This window comes from Eulemur rufifrons, chromosome 16 (genome assembly GCF_041146395.1).
Source record: "Eulemur rufifrons isolate Redbay chromosome 16, OSU_ERuf_1, whole genome shotgun sequence".
NCBI lineage: Eukaryota > Metazoa > Chordata > Mammalia > Primates > Lemuridae > Eulemur > Eulemur rufifrons.
The window spans coordinates 44113755-44141585 of NC_090998.1; the positions used below are offsets into that span (position 1 = coordinate 44113755).

The window sequence follows — 27831 nt, forward strand, 5'->3', positions numbered from 1 at the left end:
TGTGTGTGTGTGTGTGTGTGTGTGTGTGTGTGTGTGTGGTGGGGGGGAAGTGCCTTCAAAATTAATACTCTAACTCCAGAGTTTTATGATGAGACCCTGGAAGGGCTAGGAGCAAGTTTTCCAGAGGGCACAGGCATTGATGCTGGACTGTCACATCTATCAAGGGAATAGAGGAAGCTCCTCATTTCAGATGGGGTTTTGGAGGGTTGGGACAGACTCATAAGTTCAGCCAAGGACTCCCTTGGCTCTTCCTATATTAAAGCCAAAGGTTGTGCTGAAAAGGAAAAATATAAAACAGACCCCATCCCTGTCCCACCCTATCCAGAATCCCGACAATAGAAACAGCAAAAGAAAAGTTTTAAGTTTTGTTGATTTTTTTTTTCTTTTTTCCTTTCTTAAAAAAAAGTAAATAAATTAAATTGCCAACAATGTGGCTGGGCTAGAAAGTAGGGTAGCCATAACCAGGCCATTCTTAAAAAAAAAAAAAAAAAAGTAGAGAGAGGGTGGGGTTTGTGAAATATAAACAAACAATGGCCAAGGGAAATTATCAACATAACTAACTACAATCGCAGGGCTGGAGAGGGGTCTATGGAACTATTACGGCCCATGCCACAAGAGGCAGTACCTACCCTACTTCAGCAAAAGCCAGAGAGCAGCTTCTTGCTGAACACAGAAACCCAAACAGACTAACCCCTACCCCCAACCCTGTCATTCCCTAATTATGAAACGTGTAGGAAAGAAGAAATCTGGAAATTTTCGGCATCCCAACCTGCATACCTACAGGCCCAGTGGGAGCCTGCACCTTTAAGGTGGGCTGAACAGGGATATTGCTTGGCACAGAGGTCCAGTCTTCTCCTAAGGGCCATCAGTGATGGCCAATTACAGGCCTCACTATTTCTAGGGCTTTGGTTCCACCCTTACCTTTCTTTAGGATGTCTGTTCCCCAGAACTGCCCTCTAAATACTGCTTAGACTCAACAGGCCTGCCTACTCTGATTCCCTGGTTTTGGAGGAGAGGGATGATTAGATTCCTCACTCCACCCTGATCCTCTAGGGAAAATGAATCTCTTTGTGCTTTCTGAATATATCTAGAACCAGGGATTAGGCAGAAAAATGGATAGAGGTGGGGATTCCAATCCCCCCACCAAGACTGAGAATTTACAGACATTTTAGGGGAAGAGATATGGCAAAAGGAGGAAATCTGGGTTTCCCACCTGAAAGGTTGAGCAAAGTGCCCCAGGGGCCTTCAGTGCCAGAAGAGCAGGGAGATGTATGGCTCAAATATAAGCCATAGTATTAAGGACAGTGGAAAGGACTTGGGGCCCAGCTGCTGGAGTGACGAGATTTTCTGATTTCCATCTCTTCCTGATAGCCCGTCGAGTTCTCCTATATCTCCTCCACACCATGCGCAAATATCATGACAAGCCCCGGTTCTTGCACCATGTCATCACCCATATGCTGGTTTTCACAGGCCATCACGACAACAGCCTGCTTGCCAGGGATGCGCTTGGCCACGTAGTTCTCATAGTAGCGCCGATTCATCTGTCTTGTCTCTAGTGTGGCCAGACCCTGGGGCCAGCTACGCTCGTGGGCATTTTCAATCAGCTCGTTGACAATAGAAGCTGGACAGCCACTCTCCACCAGGGAGCGCTTGATTACAGCCTGGAGCACGGCATCTGGGGTCGAGATCATCCCTCCCCAGCGGGTCACTCTTGCTGGCTGAAGGGAGTTCACCCACCTGTGTGGAGGGGGTTGGAGATGGTCATTTCAGCTCCTTTCTCTGCATTGGCTTTTTCTCCTAAGAGGAAAGACCACCCACTGCACTCAGCCTAACTATTCTTCCTTCTTTCCACCCATCATTGGCTCAGAAACCCCAAATCTTTCCCTAGTTGGTCACATCTGAGTCACCACATTACTCACCACACATCTACACTCTGCCCCTGTTATTTTTCTTTGCAATCCCAATACTTGGCACATAGTAAGTGCCCAACAAATGTTTATTGAATGAAGCAATTATTCCTCTATACTGTTCCCATTTAGCACTATTTGTCCTATATATATTGATTCACACTTACAGTTTAGTCTATGAACTGTATAGGACTCCAGAACTGAAAGGGATCTTAGATTTCGCTTGTTTACTTCACTGGCTTTTGCTGCATTTTAGAGATCACTTTCCTGGACTTGCACTCTGCCTCTTCTTCTCTGGGTTGTAAGCTACCTGAAGATAGGGACGATATCTTCTATTTCTTATTGGCCCTCCTAGCACTCCACAGCCATCAATACAGGACTTTCTACATGGTGAGTACTCACCTAATTCTGGATACACTGCATCCTTGGCAGGCTTTCCCTTCCATCCACCCAAATGCATAAGAGATCCTGGATTGGAGCTGAGGGTTATCCTCTTCTCCTCTGCCCCTGTCCTTCAGCCCAACATCTGAGAAGCAGTGGCCCCAGGCCAGCTCTCCTACTGCCCTCCATCTGGTGCTCCCCTGCTCTTCCTCCTTTCAGGCCTTGGTGCCAGGACGTGGAGTCACTCACTCCACGCCCCGAGTGACACTCACTCTAGGATCTCGTTGTATTCAATTGTCTCCTCCAGGTTCTGAAGGTTGGGGTTGACACTGCGGATTGCACGCATGTATGCCTTTAGCAGCTGGATGTCTCGCTTCTGTTGGAGGGAAGGAGAACCAGGGATGAAGGTTAAGGCAGACAACAAATAAAAGACAAAAGTTTATCTGAGAATGAGGGCAATTGAAAGATCTGAGGGATGAGACTATAAGCTTCAGGAAGACAAGGGTAGGACTCATTCACAGCTGTTTCCTCAGTACTTAGCAAAGTACGTTCACAGAGAAGGCATTTGATAAATGTTAGGTGAATGAATGACATGAATGGGATGAAAAGAAGCAAGGAGAGCTCCAATCTGATTCCCTACTAAGCCATAGGCAGAGTATCCACTCGCCCAGGCTCATAAGCACAAGCACAGGTCTATGTGTTCATAAGCAGTGTTTATCACCCATGGGTATGCACTTATTTGCATATGAAGGACATGTTGTCCCCCATGTTTTGTAGACCTACCTGCTCTGCCAGCTGGTGTTTGTGTTCAGCCGACGTCTTCTCCAGCTCTGCGATGCGTGTCTGCTGCTGCTGGACCACCGAGCGCAGGTGCTTAATGCAATTGTGGTTTGGCAGCTCATCTTTGGGCATCTCCAGGCTGCAGCCCAGGGTGGGGATGGGGAAAAAGCAGAACAGGCTACCAGGGGCATTCAATGGGACATGTGGGCAAATGGCCTATTCTGTGGCAGAAAATTGCAGAGTAGACCTTCTCCTACCCAAAATTCCTAACATTCATTTCAGGCCTCCCTCTTGTATGGTCCCTTCACTGTGTTCTCCCAGACTTCCTCCTTGTCCCCTTTCTGCCTACTTTCTCTGAACTTTTTCCCCCTTCTAAGACAAGGTGCTTTACCTACTGCATGGCTCTCCTTTCTTCCCATGGATTCTGCCTGTGCACTTATTCCTGTTGAGAAGCCCTAGTTTCAGAGCCCCAGCTGTCAATATTGAATCAAATATTTCACACTCAGAAAGAAAAAATAGGGCAAGAGGAAATATGAGAAGGCTGGAAATTAGAGAGGAGTCAGCCTGACAAAGAGAAAGTAGTACTGGCCTTATAGGGAAGAATAAAGTGAATCAGTCCTCAGTGTTATCACATAGATTGCTGAATTGCTGTCCCCCTTCTTTTATTAAAGCAAGAGCAAAAAGATCATAGTTGGAAAAGTGGCAAGAAAGTGAGATCTTTGGCAAATTGACCAAGGGGTTGAAAAAAGAGAAAAAAATCGAGATCTTAGGGCAGAGTGCCAAAGAGGCTAAGAATACTCCTTGCCAACATGTGTAAGAGATCTGCTCATCTAAGTGAATAGGGTACCCAGAGATAGGGGTATAAATGGGAAGGCCCTTATCTGTGTGGGGCAGAAAAATGGAAGGAATCTCACCCACAGCCCTGTTCACAGGTCACAGGCCGCTTGGGGTTGTGCTCACAGTCGCTGAGGTGAGACATGAGGTTGTCAAGCCGAACAACAGCACTGCAGCCGAACACAGCGTTATCGCAGGCAATCTGCAGCTTTGACAACATGTTCCGCATGATCCGAGGTACTGGGCGCAGGTGGGCAACCGTCACAACGCTACGGTCCACAGGACATGTCTGTTGCTGAGAGAACCACTGGGTGATGCAGGCGTTGCAGAAAGCATGCTCACAATGAGGTGCCTAGAAGGGAAAACAGGGCAAAAGGGGCACAAGGGAATTAGCAGGAGCTAAGAACCTGGATGTGATAACTCTACAAAGCCAATCAAGCCTTTGAGCAGCTTCTAGGACCAGGGATCCCTGGGGTCACAACAAAGTACAGATCTACTACAGGAACTGCATTGTGGGGGGCAGACTTAAGATATGTTCCTGTACTTAAGATTATAAATGGGTTGTGAAACAAGACAAACAAGTAAAGTTATATAACAATAACAGATACAAATAACACTCCAGAACAATAGGAGAGATGACATAAGGCAGCCAATTTTTAATTGCCAACTGGATTACATACACAATTGTCAAAAAAGTCTAGAGCAGGGTAAGAGCTGTCCGGGAAAGTAATCATGGCAGATATTTATGGAGAGGACAGAATTTGATATGGGTCTTGAAGGATGATTCAGACTACAGATGTATAAAGGAAGGAGACAGAGGTTTACTAGCTAAAGTTAAATGTAAGAAAGCTGAAAAGAGAAAAAAAAAAAAGGCTGAAACTCCTGTTGAGAGGTTAGGAAACCTCTCTGTATGGGCCCAAGTTCTTATTTTATGAGGGATGACCTGAAGTGTCACCCTGAGTCCCAACAGCCACACTTACCCTCCTAAACAGGGCTGGGGCTTTTCACAGAATCATATTTATTTCAGTTTCATAAAAACCAGTTTAGCCTACTTCCCTGATAACTCAGTAACCTCTAACATTAATCCCTCAAAATGAGAGGATTCCCTGGCCTCTGCTCAGACACCATCTGGTATCTAGCATGGGACACAGTACACACCTACACTTAGTAGATGTTGATGAATAAATGACTGGAGTGCCTGCTGCGTCCCAAACACTTTACTAGGTGTTTATGATAAAATAATAAAATAAATAAGATACTGCCTGGATAACATAGCAAGATCTAATCTCTACAAAAAGTTTAAAAAATTAGCCGGGCATGGTGGCGCATGCCTGTAGTCCCAGCTACTCGGGAGGCTGAGGCAGGAGGATTGCTTGAGCCCAAGAGTTTGAGGTTGCAGTAAGCTATGATCATGTTACTGCACTCCAGCCTGGGCAACAGAGTGAGACTCTGTCTACAAAAGAAAAAAAAAATTGAGTTTCTGCCCTCAAGATGCTCATAAACACTAGACACCAAAGACTGAAATACAGAAAGCTTTCATAAGGGAAGACATTATTCTCAATATCACTAATGCAACTGTCAGTAGATTTTTATTTTTTACTCAAAGGCATACTTGATTCTTTTCAAAGTCTTACGGACTGTATCTCCAAAACAAAAAAATCTGTCCACTTCTGTCCTTCTCCTACTGTCACTAACCCAGTTTAAGCTGCTATCATCTCTCACCTGAATTATTAAATGTGTCTTCTAACTGATTTCCCTACTTCTACTTTGCCCCTTTATAATCCACTCTAAATTTAGCAGAGTGATCATTTAAAAACACAAACCAGATCATATCACTCCCTTGCTTAAAACTTTATAATAGGTTTCCCACTATAGTTAAAATAAATCTAAACTCCTACTCATGGCCTATAAAACTCTGCTTGATCTGGCCTGTGCCTCTGACCTCTCCTCGCCTCATACCATGCTCCCAGCAGTGTTCAGGCCATGTTGGCTTTCTTTTTGTTCTTTGACCACACTCAACTCATTCTTGCCTCAGGATCTTTGCTTTTGCTGTTCCCCTCTGCCTGAAATGAATGCTCTTTCTCTAGATCTTAACGTGAATGGGCCCTTACTATTCAGGTCTTGGCTCTAGTGTCACCTCTTTTATGACCAACCTGTTTAAACCTGCCTCCCCTGCAGAAGTATACAAAATGTGCTACCTCTTGTGTAAGAAAGAAAAGTAGGCCCCCAAAACATAGATATATTAATACATATATACACACGCACACATGTATACACACACATAAATATATTCATATTTGTTTGTATCTGCTTAAATATATATTGGAAAGATAATAAACTAATAAAAGTAGTTATTTATTCATCTATGTGGGGATTAGGTGGATGGGGATAAGGATCGAATTGAGAGCTCTCACAATATTTTTTTTATATTATTTTTATTTTTTTGTTTGTTTATTATTTAGTTTTTTTAGAGACAGAGTCTTGCTCTGTCACCTGGGCTGGAGTGCAGTGGTGTGATCAATAGTTTATTGTAACTTCTAACTCCTGGGCTCAAGTGATTTTCCTGCCTCAGCCTCCAGAATAGCTAGAACTATAGGTGTGCATCACTGTGCCTGGGTAATTTAAAAAATTTTTTTGTAGAGTAGAGGTTTTGTTATGTTGCCCAGGATGGTCCTGAACTTCTGGACTCAAGCAAGCAGTCTCCAGAAGTTCTAGGATTACAGGCATGAGCCACTGCACCCAGCCACTATTTTGATTTCTAAACCATGTAAATTTATCATCTATTCAACAAATAAATATGATGTGGGGAAATCAGCATCCCTAGCAGGAGCCTTCTAACCTTGGAAATGTGTCTGGGTCACAAGGGTTTGCCTGCCCTACTCTTCAGAAGGTAAAGCCTGGAGGTGGATGGGTGGCTTCTGACTAGGTTGTCACCTCCCTATAAGTGACTCACCTCAAATGGTAGTGCTAGAAAACAGACAAGGCCCTGCCAGAGTGAGGAGGGAACCAGACACACCCCATGACCTCTTGACATTGCTAGAATAGCTTGCTCCACAACCATCCAATATGCCTCTAATGGCAGCAGCCTTCAAAGGCTTAGAAAGAGAATAGGTCCAGGTTGGAAACTGGGAGAAAGAATAAACTCAAAGGCTCAAAAGAGCCCCTGGGAGTTACATAAGCAGTGAATGAGGGGCGGGCCATGAGACCTCATTGACTAGTGTCCTGATTTAGAAAATGGGATTATCTCTATCTGGCTAGGAGTGACTGAGGATTAATTGGTATTTACAGAATGAGGGCAATAAGGATCACGTAGGATGATGTCCCATGAATACAACTGTTTTTTGTTTTTTGTGATTTTTTTTTTTTTAGACAAAAGGTCTTGCCCTGTCACCCAGGCTGAAGTATAGCTGAGATCATAGCTCAGTGCAACCCTGAACTCCTGGGCTCAAGTGATCCTCCCACCTCAGCCTCCCAAGTAGCTGGGACTATAGATGTGTGCCACTATACCTGGCTATGAATACAGTTGTTAAGGATTCACCTTACTTATTGTACTTGCCAGGTAACTACGAGCTTCTCCTCATACTTGCCCCAGAAGATACCACTGATTGTGGTCTGGCAAGGCTGGCAGAGAAATGACCTATTGAAGGTGGCAGCTTTCATATCAAAATGCAGAGTACATGGCTGGATCAAAAGCTGGTCTTTTCACCTGGGCATGGTGGCTCACACCTGTAATCCTAGCACTCTGGAAGGCCGAGGTGGGAGGATAGCTTGAGGTCAGGAGTTCAAGACCAGCCTCAGTAAGAGCAAGACCCCGTCTCTACTTAAAAATAGAAAGAAATTAGCCGGGCAACTAAAAATAGAAGAAAAAAAAAAATTAGCTGGGCATGGTGGTGCACACCTATAGTCCCAGCTAGCTACTCAAGAAGCTGAGGCGGGAGGATTGCTTGAGTTTGAGGTTGCTGTGAGCTAGGCTGATGCCATGGCACTCTAGCCTGGGCAACAGAGCAAGACTGTCTCCAAAAAAAAAAAAAAAAAAAGCTGGTCTTTTCAATAGATCCCAGGAAGAAAAAGGTCAGTATATACATTTTCCCACTTCCTATTTGTTAGACTGTAGGCAGGCAGAAGAAGACTGCAGGGAGACTGGCTGATTACATGAAGCACAACATCATCAAAATCCAGAGAGAACTTATCAGGGGAGTCCACATAAGTTTAATCATGGACGGGAGGATAGAAACTAGTCAGAGTTCTTGCAGAGGAAAGGAAGCTACAGAGCTACTAACAGGAGACAGAAATAAGCAGCTGACCATGTTACAGGAGAAAACTCTCAGAGTGACCTCAGAAAAAAATCTGAACCACTGGATCTCTGTGGCATCCATGTCTAGACTCTGTAAGGCTATTCTTGCAACTTCCACTGCTCCTCTCTACCAGACCTCTATTGAGGCAGAACATAGTGACTTCCCCATGGGTCCCATTACCCTAGTTTCACTGCCATCTGTTGTCCCACCAAACCTGTCATCAGACCAACTCACCTGTACTGGCTCCTCCAAGACTCCACTGCAAATAGGGCAGATAAGGTCTTCATCAACATCCCCCTGGAAACGGGTTACATCATACCCCATGTCTCATCCCTGAAACCCAGGTCCTGAAAGGAACAACAGAGGAAAAAGAGGCCAGTTCAGAAGAAGTCTGCATATATGTGACAAGCCCATTGCCAAGATCCATTCATTCATCCAACAAATACTTGTTGAGAGCCTACTATGTGCCCATCATTTGTTGGGGGAGAAAGTTGACTCAAGAAACTTAATTCTAGGGCCAGGCACGGTGGCTCACGCCTGTATTCCTAGCACTCTGGGAGGCCGAGGTGGGTGGATTGTTTGAGCTCAGGAGTTCGAGACCAGCCTGAGCAAGAGCGAGACCCCGTCTCTACTAAAAATAGAAAGAAATTATCTGGCCAACTAAAATATATATATAGAAAAAATTAGCCGGGCATGGTGGCGCATGCCTGTAGTCCCAGCTACTCGGGAGGCTGAGGCAGTAGGATCGTTTAAGCCCAGGAGTTTGAGGTTGCTGTGAGCTAGGCTGACGCCATGGCACTCACTCTAGCCCGGGCAACAGAGCGAGACTCTGTTTCAAAAAAAAAAAAAAAGAAAGAAACTTAATTCTAATGGGGAGGGGAGGAAGACATTACAGAAGTGCATATTTAAAATACAAAGTGATTTTACTTTGACAGAGTAGACACAGGACCTTATGAGGGCAAGAGCCATGGATATCTAATACAGGCTGAAAGGAGAGGGTGGTTTTGACAAGTTTTCCAGGACTAGACATCACCAGAAATTAGTCCTTCGGGATAAGCAGGAGTTAGCTAGGTGTTGGGGAAATAGGGCATTAGGCTTTTAGGAACATGAAAAAGCACATCCAAAGGCCCACAAGTAAGAGGGTATTCGATATATTCAGGGAATTGCAAGTAGTTCAGAGAAAGGCCAACATGAGTAGTGTAACGGAGGGACTGTCAAGATATTAATGTAAGGCTGGAGAGGCAAGCCAGGGCCAGGCCATGAAAAGTCTTATGTGAGGAATTCGGTTTTTAACCTGAAGGCTATGCGAAGCCACTGAAATACTTAAAAAAAAGAACGATGTAACACAGTTCCCTTTTAGAATCACTCTGTCAACAGGGGGAAGACTGGAGATGGGAAGGACATCTAATCAGGAGAGAGATGGTGGACTTAGGTGGTAGCGATGCGACTAAAGAAGAAGAAAGGTTCAGGACAGCAAGGACTCAAAAGAGCAGCAATGCTGCTATGCCCCTTCTTTGGGCTCCCAAAGGTCAAACCCAAAGATGAGGTCAGCAAACAATGACTAACTACCCCCAAACCATGCGCATCCAAGTGGCAGGCTAATTGGATTAAGGATGGGCATTTTATGCAAGGGCAGTCAATCCACAGACCAGGTATCAGCCTGTGATGTCCTAGAAAAGATCAGCTGAATCAATCAGATAGTTCTGAGGAATTTAGAATCAGATTGTCCAATTTTAAAAGGTGCTGGGCCGGGCGTGGTGGCTCACGCCTGTAATCCTAGCACTCTGGGAGGCCGAGGCGGGTGGATCGCTCAAGGTCAGGAGTTCGAGACCAGCCTGAGCAAGAGCGAGACCCCCGTCTCTACTAAAAATAGAAAGAAATTATCTGGCCAACTAAAATATATATAGAAAAAAAATTAGCCGGGCATGGTGGCACATGCCTGTAGTCCCAGCTACTCAGGAGGCTGAGGCAGTAGGATTGCTTAAGCCCAGGAGTTTGAGGTTGCTGTGAGCTAGGCTGATGCCACGGCACTCACTCTACCCAGGGCAACAAAGCGACACTCTGTCTCAAAAAAAAATAAAAATAAATAAAATAAATAAATAAAATAAAAGGTGCTGGGATGGAGTACAGAGAGGCCTTGATAGGTCAAGTGCAAGGTAATGTGCAGCACTGGACTAAGTCAAAACCAATTGGCCAGGTGTGGTGGCTTGAGCCTGTAATCTCAGCTAATTGGGAGACTGGAGCAGGGATCATCATTTGAACCTGGGAATTCTAGTCCAGCCTGGGCAACAGAGTGAAATCCCATCTCTAAAAAAAAAGAAAAAGAAAAAAACCCGGCAGGGCGCGGTGGCTCACGCCTGTAATCCTAGCTCTCTGGGAGGCCGAGGTGGGCGGATCGTTTGAGCTCAGGAGTTCGAGACCAGCCTGAGCAAGAGCGAGACCCCATCTCTACTAAAAATAGAAAGAAATTATATGGACAACTAAAATATATATATACAAAAAAAAAATTAGCCGGGCATGGTGGCGCATGCCTGTAGTCCCAGCTACTCGGGAGGCTGAGGCAGGAGGATCGCTTAAGCCCAGGAGTTTGAGGTTGCTGTGAGCTGGGCTGACGCCATGGCACTCACTCTAGCCTGGGCAACAGAGTGAGACTCTGTCTCAAAAAAAAAAAAAAAAAAAAAAAAAAACACCCCAAACTAACTGGGTTCACATTCCCAGTTCTACTACTCATTAGCTGCATAATCTGGGGCAGCCTATATAAGTTTCCCAAGCTGAAGTACAGTGGCTATTCCCAAGTATGATCACCACAGGAGTCTTGACAGGCTCCACTGGGCTGGTTCACCCCTCCTTAGGCAAACTGGTGGTCCCCTGCTCCTAAGAAATCACAATGTTGATGCTGAACTTAGTGCAGATACCTAGTCAGCACAGCACACTATAGTCCAGAACTCCTGGGCTCAAATGATCCTCCTGTTTCAGCTTCCCCAGTAGCTGGGACTACAGGCACACATCACAGTGTCCAGCTTGTGTGTTTAAATGTTGCTTTAACTGGGAGCTTCCCAACAACCAGAGTATAGGATACCTACTATTTTACCTACTTAGCATCCCATTTTCTGTAAACAGCACTACAATTTTCCTTTAGGAATCATACCCTGGTTCTTAGTGGATATGTGACCCAAGCCAGGACTGAAAGAGCAATACCTGAGACTTCTACAGGAGCTCTCTGGGGAGCTCTTTCCCCTCGGGTTGCATAGTTGGTAGGATTTACAACCCACAGTAGCTGGCAACCATCTCTGCCATTAGTGAAGAGAGCCTGCTTCTAGAATGAAAACGATATTATATAAGAAAGCAGAGCTGACAGACTGAATTCAGATGAAATAATTTGAGGTCCTGGATTCAGCCATGCCTGAAGCCATAATCACCTTTTGAACATCTCAGTCACAGGAGCCAGTAAATTCCCTATTATGTTTAAGTTAGTTTGAGCTGAGTTTCTGTCTCTTTCAACTGACATAAATATTCATTAATGCACAGGAATAATGCATTATAAGAAATCACAAGGCTCCTTTTGGAATCACTTGTCCTTCTTTACCCATTTTACATAAGAACAATAATATCCCCTTCCCCCGTCATACTGATACAATTACACTGGCCTCCTTCACTACCATTTTTCTATACACTTGTCTTCTATCTCTAGGGCCCAAAGTTTAGGGCCTTAGGCTTACTAACAATCCCTCTGAAACTGTCACTGTAAAGCACCTTGGCCTAGCTTTCTCTTATAAAATGGGGCAGGGAGGGGAAATCTACCTATCGTATATTTATCTCCCCTCAGACCTCTGACCTTCTATTCCTAGGCCAACATAATAGAACAAAATAGAAGCAAAGGATATAATTATCCTGAATAACCTAAAAACAGTGATGGATTAGGATGAGCATATAAATGACAAATGATGATATAAAAAATGTAATGAAGAAATTGTAAAACCCAGAACTAAGGCCCCTTGTGATTCTCCTTGCAACTTACTGAACTGAAAAGTGTGCATGGGCTGGGAACGGTGGCTCACGCCTGTAATCCTAGCACTCTGGGAGGCCAAGGCAGGAGGATTGCTCAAGGTCAGGAGTTCGAGACCAGCCTGAGCAAGAGCAAGACCCCGTCTCTACTAAAAATAGAAAGAAATTAGCTGGACAACTAAAAACATATGGAAAAAAATTAGCCGGGCATGGTGGCACATGCCTGTAGTCCCAGCTACTAGGGAGGCTGAGGCAGGAGGATCGCTTGAGCCCAGGAGTTCGGGGTTGCGGTGAGCCAAGCTGATACCATGGCACTCTAGCCCAGCCAAGAGTGAGACTTTGTCTCAAAAAAAAAAAAAAGTGTGCATGGTGGTAAGAGAACAAGATCACCCCACAGTGTCTCCATTCTTATATGTACCTAGATTATTGAGAGCTGTGATAGATACCCTTGGCATTGTTCACCCAGCAACCACATCCTAGGAATTATATCCCCTTTCCCTCTCTATCCACATGGCTCCAGTAGCAGTTGCCTCACCAGTACTATGAGACCATACCCTAAGCTACAACTGACTTAGGCCAAGGGTGAGCATGTGATCCAAGTGGGGCCAATGAATCCTATCCCTAAAAATTTGAGCTTGGCACCAAGAAAGTTGAGTTGGTCTTCTTCTGGCTGCCACGTACACTGAGGAACACGGAAATCAGTTCTATGGATGGAAAGAAAAGATCGAAACAGTCACAGCGAGTAAAGCACAGATGAGAGCCAGAAAAGAGTCCTGAGGTTTTAGAGTCCCTGGTTTGTTACCAAGACCAACCTGCCTTCCTGTCTTAGCATTACCTCAGAAGTCTAGAAGAGAAGGATGAATTAAAAACAATGTTTTTTCTCTTTAATCCTAAAACTTGAATTTAAAAAGTTCAGCCAAAAACCTTACTATAAAACAATCTATATATATTCATTTAATAAACATTGACTGAGTGCCATCTATACATCAAGAATCCTAATAAATCCTAGTTCCTATGAGTGATGGTGAGGTAAACACAAGTAAGAGGAACACAGAAGAGATGGTTCTAAATCAGACTAGGGACGGCTTAGAAAGACTTCTCAGAATTGATTATCGAGAAACATTTACAAGGTTCCTCAACTTCATCACTCTATGTACTTTGGGCTAGAAAATTCTTTGTTGTGGGAGACTGTCTTATGCACTGTAGAATGTTTAGCAGCATCTCTGGCCTCTACCCACTAGATGGCAGTAGGAGTCTCCCAGTTGTGACAACCAAACTTGTCTCCAGACACTGGGAAACATCCTCTGGGGGACAAAATTGCTCCGGGTTGAGAATCACTGGTTTAGAAAAATAAGGAGATGGAGCAGGGCATGGGCCTTCTGAGGCAGATAAAATAGCATGAATCAAAGCAAGACATCAGAAAGGGTTTGTGTAGAGGTGTGTTGCAAGATGAGGACAGAAGAGGGCAGGAGCCAAGCACAAAAGGCCTAGATACACAAACTACAGTTAAAATTAACCTGAAAGCTGTGGCGAGCACCTGAGGGATTTCTTTTGTTCACATAAATTTCTCGAACTCCTGATCTCGAACGATCCACCCGCCTCGGCCTCCCAGAGTGCTAGGATTACAGGCGTGAGCCACCGCGCCCGGCCTGTTCACATTAATTTCTATGTTTTAACTTTCTATTTTGACAATTTCAGACTTACAAAAAAGTTGTAAGAATAGTACAAATAATTTCCATATACCTTTCAGATTCCCCAAATGTTAACATTTTACCACATTTATTTTATAATCATCTCTATATATACACATACATAGATGAATAAAGAAATTTTCTGGTTTTCTGAGAGTAAATTATAAACTTAGTATCTTTATCTCTAAATACTTTACTGTGTATTTCCTAAAAAGAAGAACATTTACTTACATAATGATAGTAAACTTATCAAAATCAGGAAATTTACACTGATGTAATACTATTATCTATTAACCTTATTTCAATTTTGCCATTTGACCCAATAATCTCCTTTGGCAAAAGAATATCCAATATTATGTACTGCAATGAGTTGTCAAGATTCTATAAACTCCTTTAATCTGAAAAAGTCTTTTTGTCTTTCACGACCTTGACATATTTTTTTAATTTTATTTATTTATTTTTCTTTTAAGGTCTGAAAGGATAGACCTTGACAAAATTTAAGAACACAGGCCAGTTAAATGAGAATGTCCCACAGTTTGGGTTTGTCTGGTACTTCCTCATGATTAAATGGAGGTTTTTCATTTTGGGCAAAAATACCACGAAGTGATGTTATGATCAGATCAGTAGTACATGATGTTGATTTGTACCCTCACTGATGGTAGAGTCACTTTTTTTCCTTTATAATTACTAAGAATCTTATGGGTAGACATTTTGAGCGTACATACACCTGAAGGATTTTAAGCAAGAAACTGACAGCTTTCTCATTTAAACAGATGATCCTGGCTGTTGTGTAGAAAAAGTATGGGGTAGGGAAGTTTAGAGAAAGTGAGACCTTTTTAGGAGTATACTGTAAACATTCAGATAAAAGATTTTGAAGACTCAAACCAAGGCATTTAAGAGTCAGAATCTACATTAGTTCATAAGTTAAGAAAAGGATAACTCCTATGTTTATGCCTTAGATAACTGGTATAAACTCTATTTCATCAAAGTAAGAATATCAAGAAAAGGATCAGGATTGGGAAGAAAGATAATGATCCTAATTTTGGACACACAGAGTGCGACATTCCAAGTAGAAATCCTGAAGTTAGCTGGACCCATGGATTTTAAGAGGCCACACAGGGAAAGCAGGGAAAGTATAGAGAATGAAAACAGAAAATGAGGATGGATCTCAATAAAGAACCCAAGAGAACACCAATTCTCTGCTATGTATTTTTTTGTCTTTTCTTTTCCACAATATATAAATATATTCTCATTTTAAAACATTCAAACAATGTAATCATAAACCTCTCTTCTCACTCTCCTCTTCCCATCCATTGCTTACTGTACATTCATTTTTTTCTTTCCTTTTTCGAGACAAGGTCTCACTCTATTGCCTGGGCTAACAGGACAGTGGCATCATCCTAGTTCACTGCACCCTCAAACTCCTGGGCTCAAGCGATCCTCCTACCTCAGCCTCCGGTAGCTAGGACTGTAGGTGCCACCACGCCCAGCTAATTTTTAAAATATTTTGTAGAGACAGGGTTTCAGTATTGCCCAAGCTGGTCTTGAACTTGGCCCCAAGTAATCCTCCCACCTTGGCCTCCCAAAGTGCCAGGATTATAGGCATGAGCCACTGTGCCTGGCCACACATTCATTTTTTCAATTGCCCTTCTCTGCTACTCATAGTTTCCTGTATGAGTGAAGCTATATATTCTAGTGACAAAAATTTCCAATCCACCAATCTAAACCTTGATTACAATGTATTTTACCATTTCCTTCATGACTGGAAGTTTGCTTCATTGCCAATTTTCCCCCTGAAACAATGTTGCAGTTAATGCCCCTGTAGCATGATTTTTGGGGGCACGTGAACAAATGAATCTCTCTCTTTGGACAGTTAACCCAGAGGTGGAATGACTGAATTATATACCTGGTATTTCTTTTCCTAGATACTGCCATACTGTCCTCTGAAAAAGCCTTTTCAATTTACACTACCACCAGTAGTACATGCTTTAACAATGACATTTAAAAGAAAAGAAGCTTGTAAAAAAGATTTTAAAAGATTTGCTTGAAGAATCTCTAATCCTGGAGAAGAGGCTCATAAAAGTCAAAAAGTTGTGAGGGGTGGGAAAAGGAGAGTTTGTTTCGTTAAGTAGAGTTTCAGTTTTGCAAGATGAAAAAATTCTAGAGATTTGTTTCACAACAATATGAATATACTTAATATTACTGAACTGTACAGTTAAAAATGGTTAAGATGGTAAATTCTTATTTTGTTTTTGTGTTTCTGAGACAGGGTCTTACCCTGTTGCCTGGGCTAGAGTGCAAATGGCATCATCATAGCTCACTGTAACCTCAAACTCTGGGGCTCAAATGATCCTCCTGCCTTAGCCTCCCAAAGCACTAGGATTACAGGCATAAGCCACTGCACCTGCCCAAAATTTTTATGGGTTTAACCACAAAAAAAAAAAAAAAAAAAAGTCAAGCCTGAGCAACACAGCAAGACCCCATCTCTACAAAAAAAAAAAATTTTTTAATTAGCCGAGCATGGTGGCTCATGCCTGTAGTCCCAGCTACTCAGGAGGCTGAGGCAGAAGGATCAAATGAGCCCAGGAGTTTGAGGTTGCAGTGAGCTATGATCGCACCACTGCCCTCCAGCCTGGGCAACAGAGTGAGACCCTGTCTCTTAAAAACAAACAAACAAACAAACAAACAACAAAACGTCAAGGGAGGGCAGGGGGAGGGGATGGGTGTATGGCTACATAAAGAGTGCATTGCGCGCACCCTTTGGGGAATGGTCACGCTTGAAGGTGCTGACTCGGGGAGGGTGGGGTAGGGACGGGATGGATATATACCTACATGATGGGAGCAACGCGCACTGTCTGGGGAACGGACACGCCTGGAGCTTTGACTTGCGGGGACAGGCGGTACATGGGCAACGTATATAACCTGAAATTCTGTATCCCCCATAATAAGATGAAATAAAAACAAACAAACAAACAAACAAAAAAATAACGTCAAGGGAGTAGGAGGCTTAGAGGAGGAAAAGAAGTGTCAAAAGCTGCAAACAGACAAGTCAGAAAAAGAAAGTAAAAAATTGCTGGGATGAGGGACTGTGGATACCACACCAGAGCTGTTCCATGGACTTGGGTGTCATTGCAGAGAGCAGTTTAGTGTAGCACTGAAAGTGGAAGCCAGACCACAATGGTTCAAAGTGTACATGAGGTGAGAAACAACTGTGTCAAAAGCCTGATTTTTTTTTTTTTGTATAATTCTCAAGGAGTTTATGGGCAGACCCACGGTGAGGATCCTGCATCTAGAAGAAGGTATTGGAACTCTTGGTGGTGAAGCGTGGCTTGTGCTGGTGACACAAGACCCAGTCGGGCAGTGGGAAAAAAAAACATGGAACACTTGACGAATCTGCACGTCATCCTTGCACAGAGGCCATCCTAATCTTCCCTGTATCATTATAATTTTAGCATATGTGATGCTGAAGCGAGCAGTCAAAAGCCTGATTTCAAAGGAAGGGAAAGAGAGAACTAGCTAGAAGGGGGAAGGAGGTTGAGGAAGTGAGTTGTGTGGGGGTGTTTTTCCTTATGGTGAGAAAGGCTTGTGTTTTTTGTACTAAGAAAGAAAGTACCAGTGAAGAGGGAAAGATAAAGACAGGAGAGTATCTTGTCACTGAGGTAATGGTAGGAAGATCTGGAATTATTTTTAACAGGAAGAGGGATGCCTCCTAAAGCAGAAAGGAAGAAAAAAACGGTACAGAGATCCAGAGATAAGTTTTCAAAAAATCACACCAATAAACTTTTAACAATCAGATATCACTTATTCATTTAAACAAACAGTAAAGGTACAGTTAAGTGATTATAGTAATGTAAGCTCTAAAACAGGCTACCCAGAGACCCAAATGTGAACTAATATGGACACAATGGCACTATTACCAACTCTCCTCGCTGCTTCAATTAATGCAACCTCAATTAATGCAACAGGTTAGTGCTGTTCTGGATGATAGCTACGGTCACTCTCATAGTCCAGGAAAATACACAGGGCTGGGAAGAAGGGAAAGGGTCAAGACAAAAGTTCTTTTAGAAGAGTTACTTAAGATAGCTACATATGAGAGCAAAAATATCCCCAAATATCCATAATTCATCCACTGAACTGCTGACTTTACAATGTCTACCTCAATTAAATAAATGAATTGCAATTTGATTTCTCTACAATATCTATAAAATTAATCAGAGAAAATAATGAAATCATTGCTCTCTTTAAAATGTAACAGGTATGGAAAATTTGCAAGATACACTAGGGAAAAAAAACTAAAATACAAAATAGTATGTAAAATACATTACCATAAGTGCAAAAAAGAATATGTACGTGTATATGCTTACATGTGCACGGAACTCTCCAGAAGGACACACAGGAAATTGCCAACAGTGCTTACTGCTGAAGAGGGGGTACTAAGGAACAGTGATAGAAGGGACATTTTAATTTTCCTAATTATCCCTCTGAAGCTTTGAAAAGGTTTTCTATGTGTGTATGTATATTCCACATTCATATAAATAAACAAATTTGTATTTATACTAAATTGTTTGGAAGGCTAAGACAGGAGGATCACTTGAGGCCAGGAGTTTGAGACCAGCCCAGGCAACATAGTGAGACCCCGTCTCTACAAAAAATTTTTTAAAAATTAGCTAGGCGTGGTAGCACATGCCTGTAGTCCTAACTACTCAGGAGGCTGAGTGGGGAGGATGGCTTCAGCCCAGTAGTTCAAGGTTACAGTGAGCTCTGATTGGAGCCCTGCACTCCAGCATGGAAGACAGAACAAGACCCTCTCTCTAATAAAATAAAAATTAAAAGATAAATGAATTATGAAAGAACTGTATTAAGGTTAAAACAGAAAACATGTCCAAAATGTTAACTTAATGTGTCATGTACTATATATGTCATGTATGTCATATGTCACACACACACATAATATGTCATACACCATAGCAAGGTATGGGGAATAAAATGTACTCTTGTCAGAAGTTGATCAAATTAAATCACAATAAAAATACAGGAAATGTCCTAAAAAAGCATATATCCTTTTACCTAGCAATCCTACTGCCAGGAACTTATCCTAAAGATATAATTAAACAAGGGTGCAAAAAAGAATGTACTAAATTGTGTAAGCATTCTTTATAATACCAAAAAATCAGAAATATCTTAACTATCCAGTAGAATTTCTTATCATGTTGCATTAATATAACTTAGATATATTTATTTCTTATCAATTTAAACTACTTGCTTTTATATTTATTATTTATATAATAAATTAAAAAACTTATTATTGATAGATATTATATATGCTTTTTTATAACAGTATATTTACACTGGAGTGCATCTAGAAAGATAGATATTATAGGCTGGGTGCAGTGGCTCACGCCTGTAATTGTAGCACTCTGGGAGGCCGAGGAGGGAAGACTGCTCGAGGTCAGGAGTCCGAGACCAGCCTGAGCAGGAGCGAGACCCCCGTCTCTACTAAAAAAATAGAAAGAAATTATCTGGCCAACTAAAAATATATATAGAAAAAATTAGCTGGGCATGGTGGCACATGCCTATAATCCCAGCGACTCGGGAAGCTGAGGCAGTAGGATTGCTTGAGCCCAGGAGTTTGAGGTTGCTGTGAGCTAGGCTGATACCGCGGCACTCTACCCCCGGCAACAGAGCGAGACTCTGTCTCAAAAAAAAAAAAAAAAAAAAAAAAAAAGATAGATATTATAGAAGCTGTCTCTAAGTGTAGATTTTTATACTTACAGTTCTACTTTATTGATTTTTGCTACTTTTTCTACAATGATGATGTTTTACATATAACATTAAATAATTAAGCCACCATTTATTGAGCATTACTATATGGTAGGCACTATTTTAGGCATTTTTTTTTACCTATTAACTCATCTAATCCTTACAACTCTGAGGTTTGAGCTATCATTATTCACATTTTACAGACAGAAAGGCTAGAAAGCTTGTCCCAAAATCATATAGCTAAGAAGTGGTAGAGCCAGATTCAAACCCAGACAGACTGGGTCCAGCACCCAAGTTTTTTTTTTTTTTTTTTGGGTAGAGACAGGGTCTCACTATGTTGCCCAGGTTGGGCTCAAACTTCTTGCCTCCCAAAGTGCTGAGATTACAAGTGTGAGCCACTGTACTCAGTCCAGAGCCCAAGCTTTTAACCACTCTGTTGAACTGCCTCCCAACTGAAAAATGGAAGTTGTATACAGTATATATAATATGGTCCCATTTTATAAAAAATAATTTAAAAAGGAAAACTTTCAGCCTGGTAAAAATGAAGGTAAAAAAAAATATAATAAAAGAAAAAAGACTGAGGCCGAAGCAGGAGGATCACTTGAGGTCAGGAGTTCATGACCAGCCTAAGCAAGAGCAAGAATCCATCTCTATTAAAAATAGAAAAAATTAGCTGTCTCTACTAAAAATAGAAAAAATTAGTTGGGCGTGAGGGGGAGGGGAAGGAGAAGGGAAAAGGGAAGGGGAAAGGGGAAAGAGAAAAAAGAAGAAAAGAAGGGGAATGGGAAGGGGAGCAGAGAGAAGAGAAAAGAAAGGAAAAGAGAAGAGAGAATCTAAAAAGAAGAAGAAAAAAGAAAAAGTAACATATATAGTATATATATTTTAAAAATCTAGAAGCTGGGATTATATTTTTGATCTAGTTTATATTTCTAGAAGCAAAAATTAAAATAACATTCACTTTTTCTCTTCTTCTTTTTTGAGACAGGGTCTCACTCTGTTGCCCAGGCTGGAATGCAGTGATCATAACTCACTGCAGCCTCGAACTCATGGGGTTCAAGTGATCCTCCTGCCTCCTGCCTCAGCCTCCCTAGTAGTTGGGACTTACAGGCATGTGCCACCATACCTGGCTAATTTTTTATTTTTTAATTTATTTTTTAATTTTTTTTTTTTGAGACAGAGTCTTACTCTGTTGCCCAGGCTAGAGTGCCATGGCATCAGTTTAGCTCACAGCAACCTCAAACTCCTGGGCTCAAGCGATCCTCCTGCCTCAGCCTCCCGAGTAGCTGGGGCTACAGGCATGCGCCACCATGCCCAGCTAATTTTTTCTGTATATTTTTAGTTTTCCACATAATGTCTTTCTATTTTTAGTAGAGATGGGGTCTTGCTCTTGCTCAGGCTGGTCTCGAACTCCTGACCTCGAGCAATCTTCCCTCCTCGGCCTCCCAGAGTGCTAAGATTACAGGTGTGAGCCTCCTAACCCGGCCGTAATTTTTTAAAAAAATTTTTTTGTAGAGACGGAGTCTCACTGTGTTGCCCAGGCTGGTCTTGAACTTCTGGGTTCAAGTAATCCTCCCGCCTTGGCCTCCCAATGTGCTGGGCTTACAGGAATGAGCCACCATGCCTGGCCAACCTTTTCTCTTTTGTTGCTATGGGGCAATGTAGAAAATAGGCCTAGAGTTTGTATTGTGCTTCATTGTATTCTCATTTTAAATCAATACTAATAATACTGCCTTAAAGAGAAACACAAATTCTGAAAATTTATCTTAATGGGGTTTCCAGAGATCCCACGACTCCAAAATAAACAGCAAAGAACTTGCCTCTGTTGGGGCAAAGATCGCCAGGGGGAGTGGAACGTCACCAGCCAGGGTTAGGAGCTGCAAGGTTCCTACCATAAAGTCACGGTTTATAAAACTGCAGAGATGCTAAGCAATGTTCTTCCTAAATCTAAACCCCCCTTTATCTGCCTGGAGGTTCTCCTGCTTTATCCATCTTTCTCTAATTGTACCTTTTCAGGGGTGTGGCCTCAAGAATTAAGGGTAAGTTTAGATTTCTTTTCTTTTCTTTTTTTTTTTTTGAGATAGTATCGCTCTCCTGCCCTAGGTAGAGTGCAGTGGCATCATCACAGCTCACTGCAACCTCAAACTCCTAGGCTCAAGCAATCCTCCTGCTTCAGCCTCCTGAGTAACTGGGACTACAGGCATGTGCCACCATGCTTGGCTAATTTTTTTCTATTTTTGGTAGAGATAGGGTCTCGATCTTGCTGAGGCTAATCTCAAAATCCTGACCTCAAGTGATCTTCCTGCCTCAGCTTCCCAGAGTGCTAGGATTATAGGCACAAGCCACCGTGCCCAGCCAAAAGTTCAGATTTCTAATCTGGTTAGGGTATTCCCTATTTGTCATCTATGGGAAACAAATATTGACATGGTTACATGTAACCTTGGAAGTTAGCTCAAGACTAGGCTTGCCTTGCCCTGCCCCTAGGCAGACAATCTAAATCTGATAGGCTAGGTTCACTTGATTATTCCTTTTTATCTCTGGGACTCCCAACACTGCGGGGCTGTCAAAGGGGCAGGTTATCATTCCAAGAGGATGCCTCACAAGAATTCAGCTGCTCACTGCTTGGAGGCGGAAGCCTTAATAAAATTAAAACCACAGAGACCTCAAGAGTCACAGCCAGTGACCACAGCCACTGGAAACACAGTTTCTTGGATATTCTCCTTGAGGTTTGGGATAAGCAAAGGCCTTGGAAGGTTTCACTCAAACTGGCGAGCTGAAAAGAAGTAGCACTGAAGTGTCCCTTCAGGCTTATAGGAGTTCTGCCAACCTCCCTGATTTGAACATCCTGAACCTAAACTGACAACTGCATTCCCAGACTCCTATTTAATAGGCCATAACCAAACCAGGTAATTCTGTTAGTTTATCTCCTCTGTGTTACACAGGGGTCTTTCTCTTTATTCCTGGTCTGTAATAGTATACAATAATTCTTATTAAAAATACAAGAACTTTATGGGACCCCTTCCTATACCCTTTTAACTTACTATTGTGGTTGTTTTCTCTGGGCTACTGCTAGACAGAGCCAGGAATTTAAAACAGATTATTCCTAAGGACATTTATCCTCACCTATTCAAGGTTTCTTGAACCCATATGTATAAATGTATAAACCATGCGCATTCATTCAGGCACACATGCTAAGAGAAACATTAGAGAATTCGCTCTAACCCATGATTTATATTTTGGGGTAACTGAGCATGCTGCCACGAATTCATGGCAAAAACATAAGGGCAAAAGCCAGGTGTAAGTGATGTAGTATGCCATCTACCATTCTCTCTCCTCCATACCTTTAATATAACAAAGGTGCAGAGGGCTGAGGATCTTCCAGCTCCAATGACTACAAACAACCTGACACACAGGAAAAGGGCTCCATAAACTGCCCCGGTCTAAGGAAACACATGACCCCTAGGAACTTCAACCTAGTCAAGAAATTAAATGGCAAGGGATCTCACAAGTGTCTCTGAAACAGTTCATCATTATCTCCCTGTCTCCCAATGAATAGGTCTGGAAAAAAGAAAACTAAGTTAAGAATCCAGAAACCTGAGTCCTAATTCTAGCTCTCTTACTGACCAAATGTGTGACCTTGGGCAACTTATTTAACCTCTCTGAGCCTGAGTTCCCTAACGCTACATGAAATGAAGCACCCTGGACTATATAAATTCTATTAACAAAGTGCTCTATAAGCCTGAGCAAGAGCAAGACCCCACCTCTAGGCTGGGTGTGGCAATAGCTCATGCCTGTAAATCCTAGCACTGTGGGAGGCCAAGGTGGGAGGATTGCTGGAGCTCAGGAGTTCAAGACCAGCCTGAGCAAGACTGAGACCCTGTCTCTACTAAAAATAGAAAAATTAGCTGGGCAACATGGTGTGTACCCATAGTCCCAGCTATTCAGGAGGCTGAAGCAGGAGGATCGCTTGAGCCTGGGAGTTTGAGGTTGCAGTGAGCTATGATGACGCCACTACACTCTAGCCCAGGGCCACAGAGCAAGACTCTATCTACAAACAAATAAATAAATAAAGTACTCTACAAGTTCCATGATTCTAAGACTGAGCATAAAAAACAAAAATAGGAAAATCAGAGGGTAACTATGCTAAAAGGTGCCTTGGCATTACCACTAACTGACGTTGCTCTCTTGAGGCAATTCTCTTGACTTTTTAAATGAAAGGAAATGGTTTTTTTTACTTAAGCAGTAGACTCTTCAAAGTGAAATCGTTTCCCCGCTTAGGAACTCAGTTTCCTCACTTGTGAGGTGAGGAATTCTAAGGTTCTATTTAATTCCAGAATGCTGTGATCCATACAAGATTTACCATAGGGAATATTAAAGTTAGGCATCTTTAGTACATTTTAATTGATTCAATTCACAAAAGAATCCAGAAGGCACACAATTCTTCAAAAATTCACCTAATGCCTAAAGGGAGGCCTGCCAGGCCTCAAAGGCCAGCAATGACCTCCCAATTGGTCACCAGTATCAAGCACCATTTGTATGGTTACCCTAAACTTCATCATCCTAAATACATAATCTCCTTACCAGTAAAGATATAAAGAAGAAAGGGAAAACATAATCCTTGTCCTTAAACTAAGGTGTAGACTTGAGCCTAAGGAGAACACAGGATTAAAAACACATAAAAAGACATAAAACTTACTAAGCAACTTACTAACAAGTTAATAATTAATGTAAGACATAAATACGCAAAAGAGAACAGGACGGTATGGGTTAATCACAGAAAGCTTTCTGCAGAAAGGAGTTTTAAGAAGCAGGCTTCAAGGGCAGAAGGAACTCTGATTTATAAAGAAGGATGAAGCCTGGAATGAGATTCTGAATCAAGGCTCTTTACCTTCCGAGTGTTGGGGGGCAGGCTCCCTGTTCACAAGGCTCCAACCCCCTGATGCCTCCACTCAGTGCCACTCAGGAGATGCTCCCAGTAACCCATCTTGTTGGCTACTCTCCGACTGAGTCTTCCTTCCTAGTGATAAGCTCCATTGCCAAGGAGATGGAAGTGATGTCACAATCAGGAGCACTCTATTAATAGGAACAAGGAAGAGAAAGGTAAGTCAGGGGAACTACCTTCACTTGGCAATGAGACTGGACAGACTTGGGGAGAATAAACAGCAGGATTCAGTGCAAGGTGTACAGGACTAACCTCTAAGGAAGGAAATCAATGGCTAAGGAATCACACACATGGTCCAGTAGTTTCAAACATAGCTGAGAAGGGGAAAGAAAAGGACAAGAGGAAAGGTAGAGAAGAGGAGCTGTTGGAGATAAAAAAAGATTCTTTTATTCAGTGCACATAACTACAAGTGATGTCAATAATTACAAATCTGTGGCTACAAAATGCATAGAACCATAATATCTTACATGTACAGTATGATGCTTTAATGTTTCCAAAGTGCTTTCACATAAATTATTTCATGTGAAAAGAATTCTACACCTATAGTCCCAGCTACTTGGGAGGCTGAGGCAGGAGGATCGCTTGAGCCCTGGAGGTTGTAGTGAGCTATGATGATGCTACTGCACTCTAGCCCAGGCAACACAGTGAGACCCTGTCTCAAAAAAAAAAATTCTCGTCCTACCTTCCAACTGGAAAATACTATTTCATGAGAAGAAGATGCTCAAGAGTGTTGGTACAGGTGGCAACTCTGACAAGTCAGGGATCAGGCTTAAAAAAGAAAAAATGAAGAGGCAGTGAGTGAGGAAATTATTCCAGGGTGAGCAACTGTGAAGGATAGAGATAGTAGGAAAGATTAGGTTGACCAGACTCATCATTACGTGGATAGAACTAAACAGAGGAAGACATGGCTTCAGATGAAGGGTGCTGAGGGATCTACTGAACTATATACAGAAGAATGGCAACTATTCAAAATCCTTTCCTTACTAGTACATGTTTATCAATTGTTTAAGGGCCATGTTAGGAAGGCATAGGATAATGACTATTACACATAAAACAGAGACCGTTTCATCTTCTGAGTCTGGTATATATGCTCATCAGTTTGCTATGCTCATCAGCCACAATGTGTTTAGCGCAGTATTTTTAAACTAAAACACCAGCTTAAAAATCGCTGGGCACGGTGGCTCACACCTGTAATCCTAGGACTCTCAAGGCGGGAGGACTGCTTGAGCTCAGCAGTTGGAGACCAGCCTAAGCAAGAGTGAGACCCTGTCCCAGCTATGTGGGGAGGCTGAGGCAGGAGGATCACTTGAGCCCAGGAGTTTGAGGTTGCTGTGAGCAAGGCTGATGCCACAGCATTCTAGCCCAGAGGAGAGAGTGAGACTCTCTCAAAAAAAAAAAAAAATCAGACACTAAAGTGCAATGCCAGGCACCTTTTCTTCCCTGTGGTCAAGGCAAGGGTTGATATGTTTCTCTCCACTCCTCCTTTCCCACTCATAATGCTTCCTTCATTTTGAGAACACCCCATTTCCCAACACCCTGGCATATGCACCTGTACCTCAAGAAATGCTTCAGGGAACCAGTGCTGTTGGCTATGGTCAGTCTCCTTTTGTAACAAGATTCAGAAAGCAAATAGTTGCATACGCTGGAAAGACCAATCCTACTTCAATGCCCCCTTGGCCAGAACAAAACAGGATTTTTCAATTGAGCAGAAGACCATGAGTCAGGAGGCCTGGGTTCTGGTCCTAGCTGTGTCACCGACCAACAAATAGGGTAAATGGTACAGGTTATCTATGTACCGTGTGCGTGTGTGTGTGTGTGTGTGTGTATATACACACACACTCACTTTATACTTATTGTCCTGCAAATCAAATGTGATATAACAAATGTAAAAGCATACTGGATACTGCTATCCTCAGATAAGGCAGTATTTGTAGCAACAGAATGCAAAATAAATTTAGAGTACAGAAGGCTAGAGAACAAATGCTTGAAAGACGTTTGTTCCTTCTTTTCAATTACTGGGAAACAAGCCCAGCCACAGGTCAGCTGGACACACAAGGTAGTAACACTGCATCACTCACATTCCCTACCACTAGTGCACCCCACTTCTATTTGGGAGAAAACTATCAGCCAGCAACGCTATCAGCCTCTTACCCTGTTTGTCAGACTCTAAAACCACTGTAAAGAAAGGGATAAGACTATCACAGGCCAGTCCCCAAGAACGGTGGCCTCATTAACAGCCACATTTGCTATTAGGTGAAATGAAGTCAGTTTCAGAATGGGGAAGGTGTCTATCAATCTCTCAGGCAAAACGCTCTCACTCCCGCTTGGCTTTCTGCTCTTTCTCTGCCCCCCAACTCCCCACTCCCAATTTCCCTGAGTCCAGGCTTGAGGAAGGCTTTCCAAGGCTTTCCGGTGTGTGGTGTGTGAAGCGTGCGAGAGGACCCGGCTGCAAATCATGGGCAGGGATTAAGGAATGTGAGAGTTCTTCAGGGAGGGCTGGGAGGGGAAGAGGATCGGGGAAGGAATGAAAGAGAAGGACAAGGCTGCCAAAGACAAGGCATGGGAGAGGAGCCAAGCTATGGCGCTTTGAGGGCGGGGGTTCAAGTTCCGCCGCCACTGCCCAGGCTGGTCCCGGGAATGTTCCCTTCTCCCCCTCCTGGCCCGTCAGTCATGGCCTATTTAAATACTAGGTTGCTCCCCCAGGTCCGCTGTTCCCTGTCTTCCAGCCAGCCCAAGCCCCCATCCCGCACTTCTCAAGGCTCCCTACTCCAACCGACCTTCCCCAACAACCCATCCTCCAGAGTCCCCTTCTCACCTCCTGACTCCTCTCCAGTGCTGCTCCCTTCCCCCATTTTCATCTTCACGCCTATCCCTCCTCGTGAATCCCAATATCTCGAACCCCCACCCCAATCCCCCTAGAACATCACCCCCACCCCTCCCACACCCTGTTTTAGGTGGAAGCCCGCGCAGGCGCAGTACGCACCGCCCGGACGCGGCCTGGACTCTCCGTACCCTGGCCTGGTGGGAGCTGAAGCCGCAGCGGCCACGGGACAGCCCCGGTGCCGGATCTCAGCCTTTCCTGGGAAAGGAAGGGGTAGGGGAAGGAGGGGGAAGAAGGTTCCGACCACTTGTCGCCGTCTCCGACAGATCCTGTGTCCCGCCCACCGCTGCTACGCAACCCGGAGGAAGCTCGTCACCAAACTCCACCTCTTTGTTTAATTCAGACTTAGATTACCAGC

The 27831-nt window shown here is 43.1% G+C and overlaps 1 protein-coding gene and 1 non-coding gene across 4 annotated transcripts; both read right to left on the reverse strand.

The window, feature by feature from the left end:
- Nucleotides 1–465: 465 nt before the first annotated feature.
- RNF41 (ring finger protein 41) lies at nt 466–27749 on the reverse strand. Of its 3 annotated transcripts, none has more exons than XM_069490092.1 (7): nt 27605–27749; nt 24539–24723; nt 8432–8544; nt 3983–4254; nt 3072–3207; nt 2561–2664; nt 466–1737 (listed from the first exon to the last, which is right to left on the reverse strand). In XM_069490092.1, the coding sequence occupies exons 3-7, from the start codon at nt 8519–8521 to the stop codon at nt 1386–1388; spliced, it is 954 nt and encodes a 317-aa protein (XP_069346193.1). In that variant the 5' UTR covers nt 8522–8544; nt 24539–24723; nt 27605–27749; the 3' UTR covers nt 466–1385. The 3 variants fall into 3 exon arrangements, with proteins under 3 accessions (XP_069346193.1, XP_069346194.1, XP_069346195.1); XM_069490093.1 differs by lacking the exon at nt 27605–27749 and adding an exon at nt 27576–27595; XM_069490094.1 differs by lacking the exons at nt 24539–24723; nt 27605–27749 and adding an exon at nt 11396–11457.
- Nucleotides 17263–17369, reverse strand: LOC138397724 (U6 spliceosomal RNA). Its single transcript, XR_011235850.1, has one exon. It is a non-coding gene; the product is annotated as a U6 spliceosomal RNA (small nuclear RNA).
- Nucleotides 27750–27831: the final 82 nt, after the last annotated feature.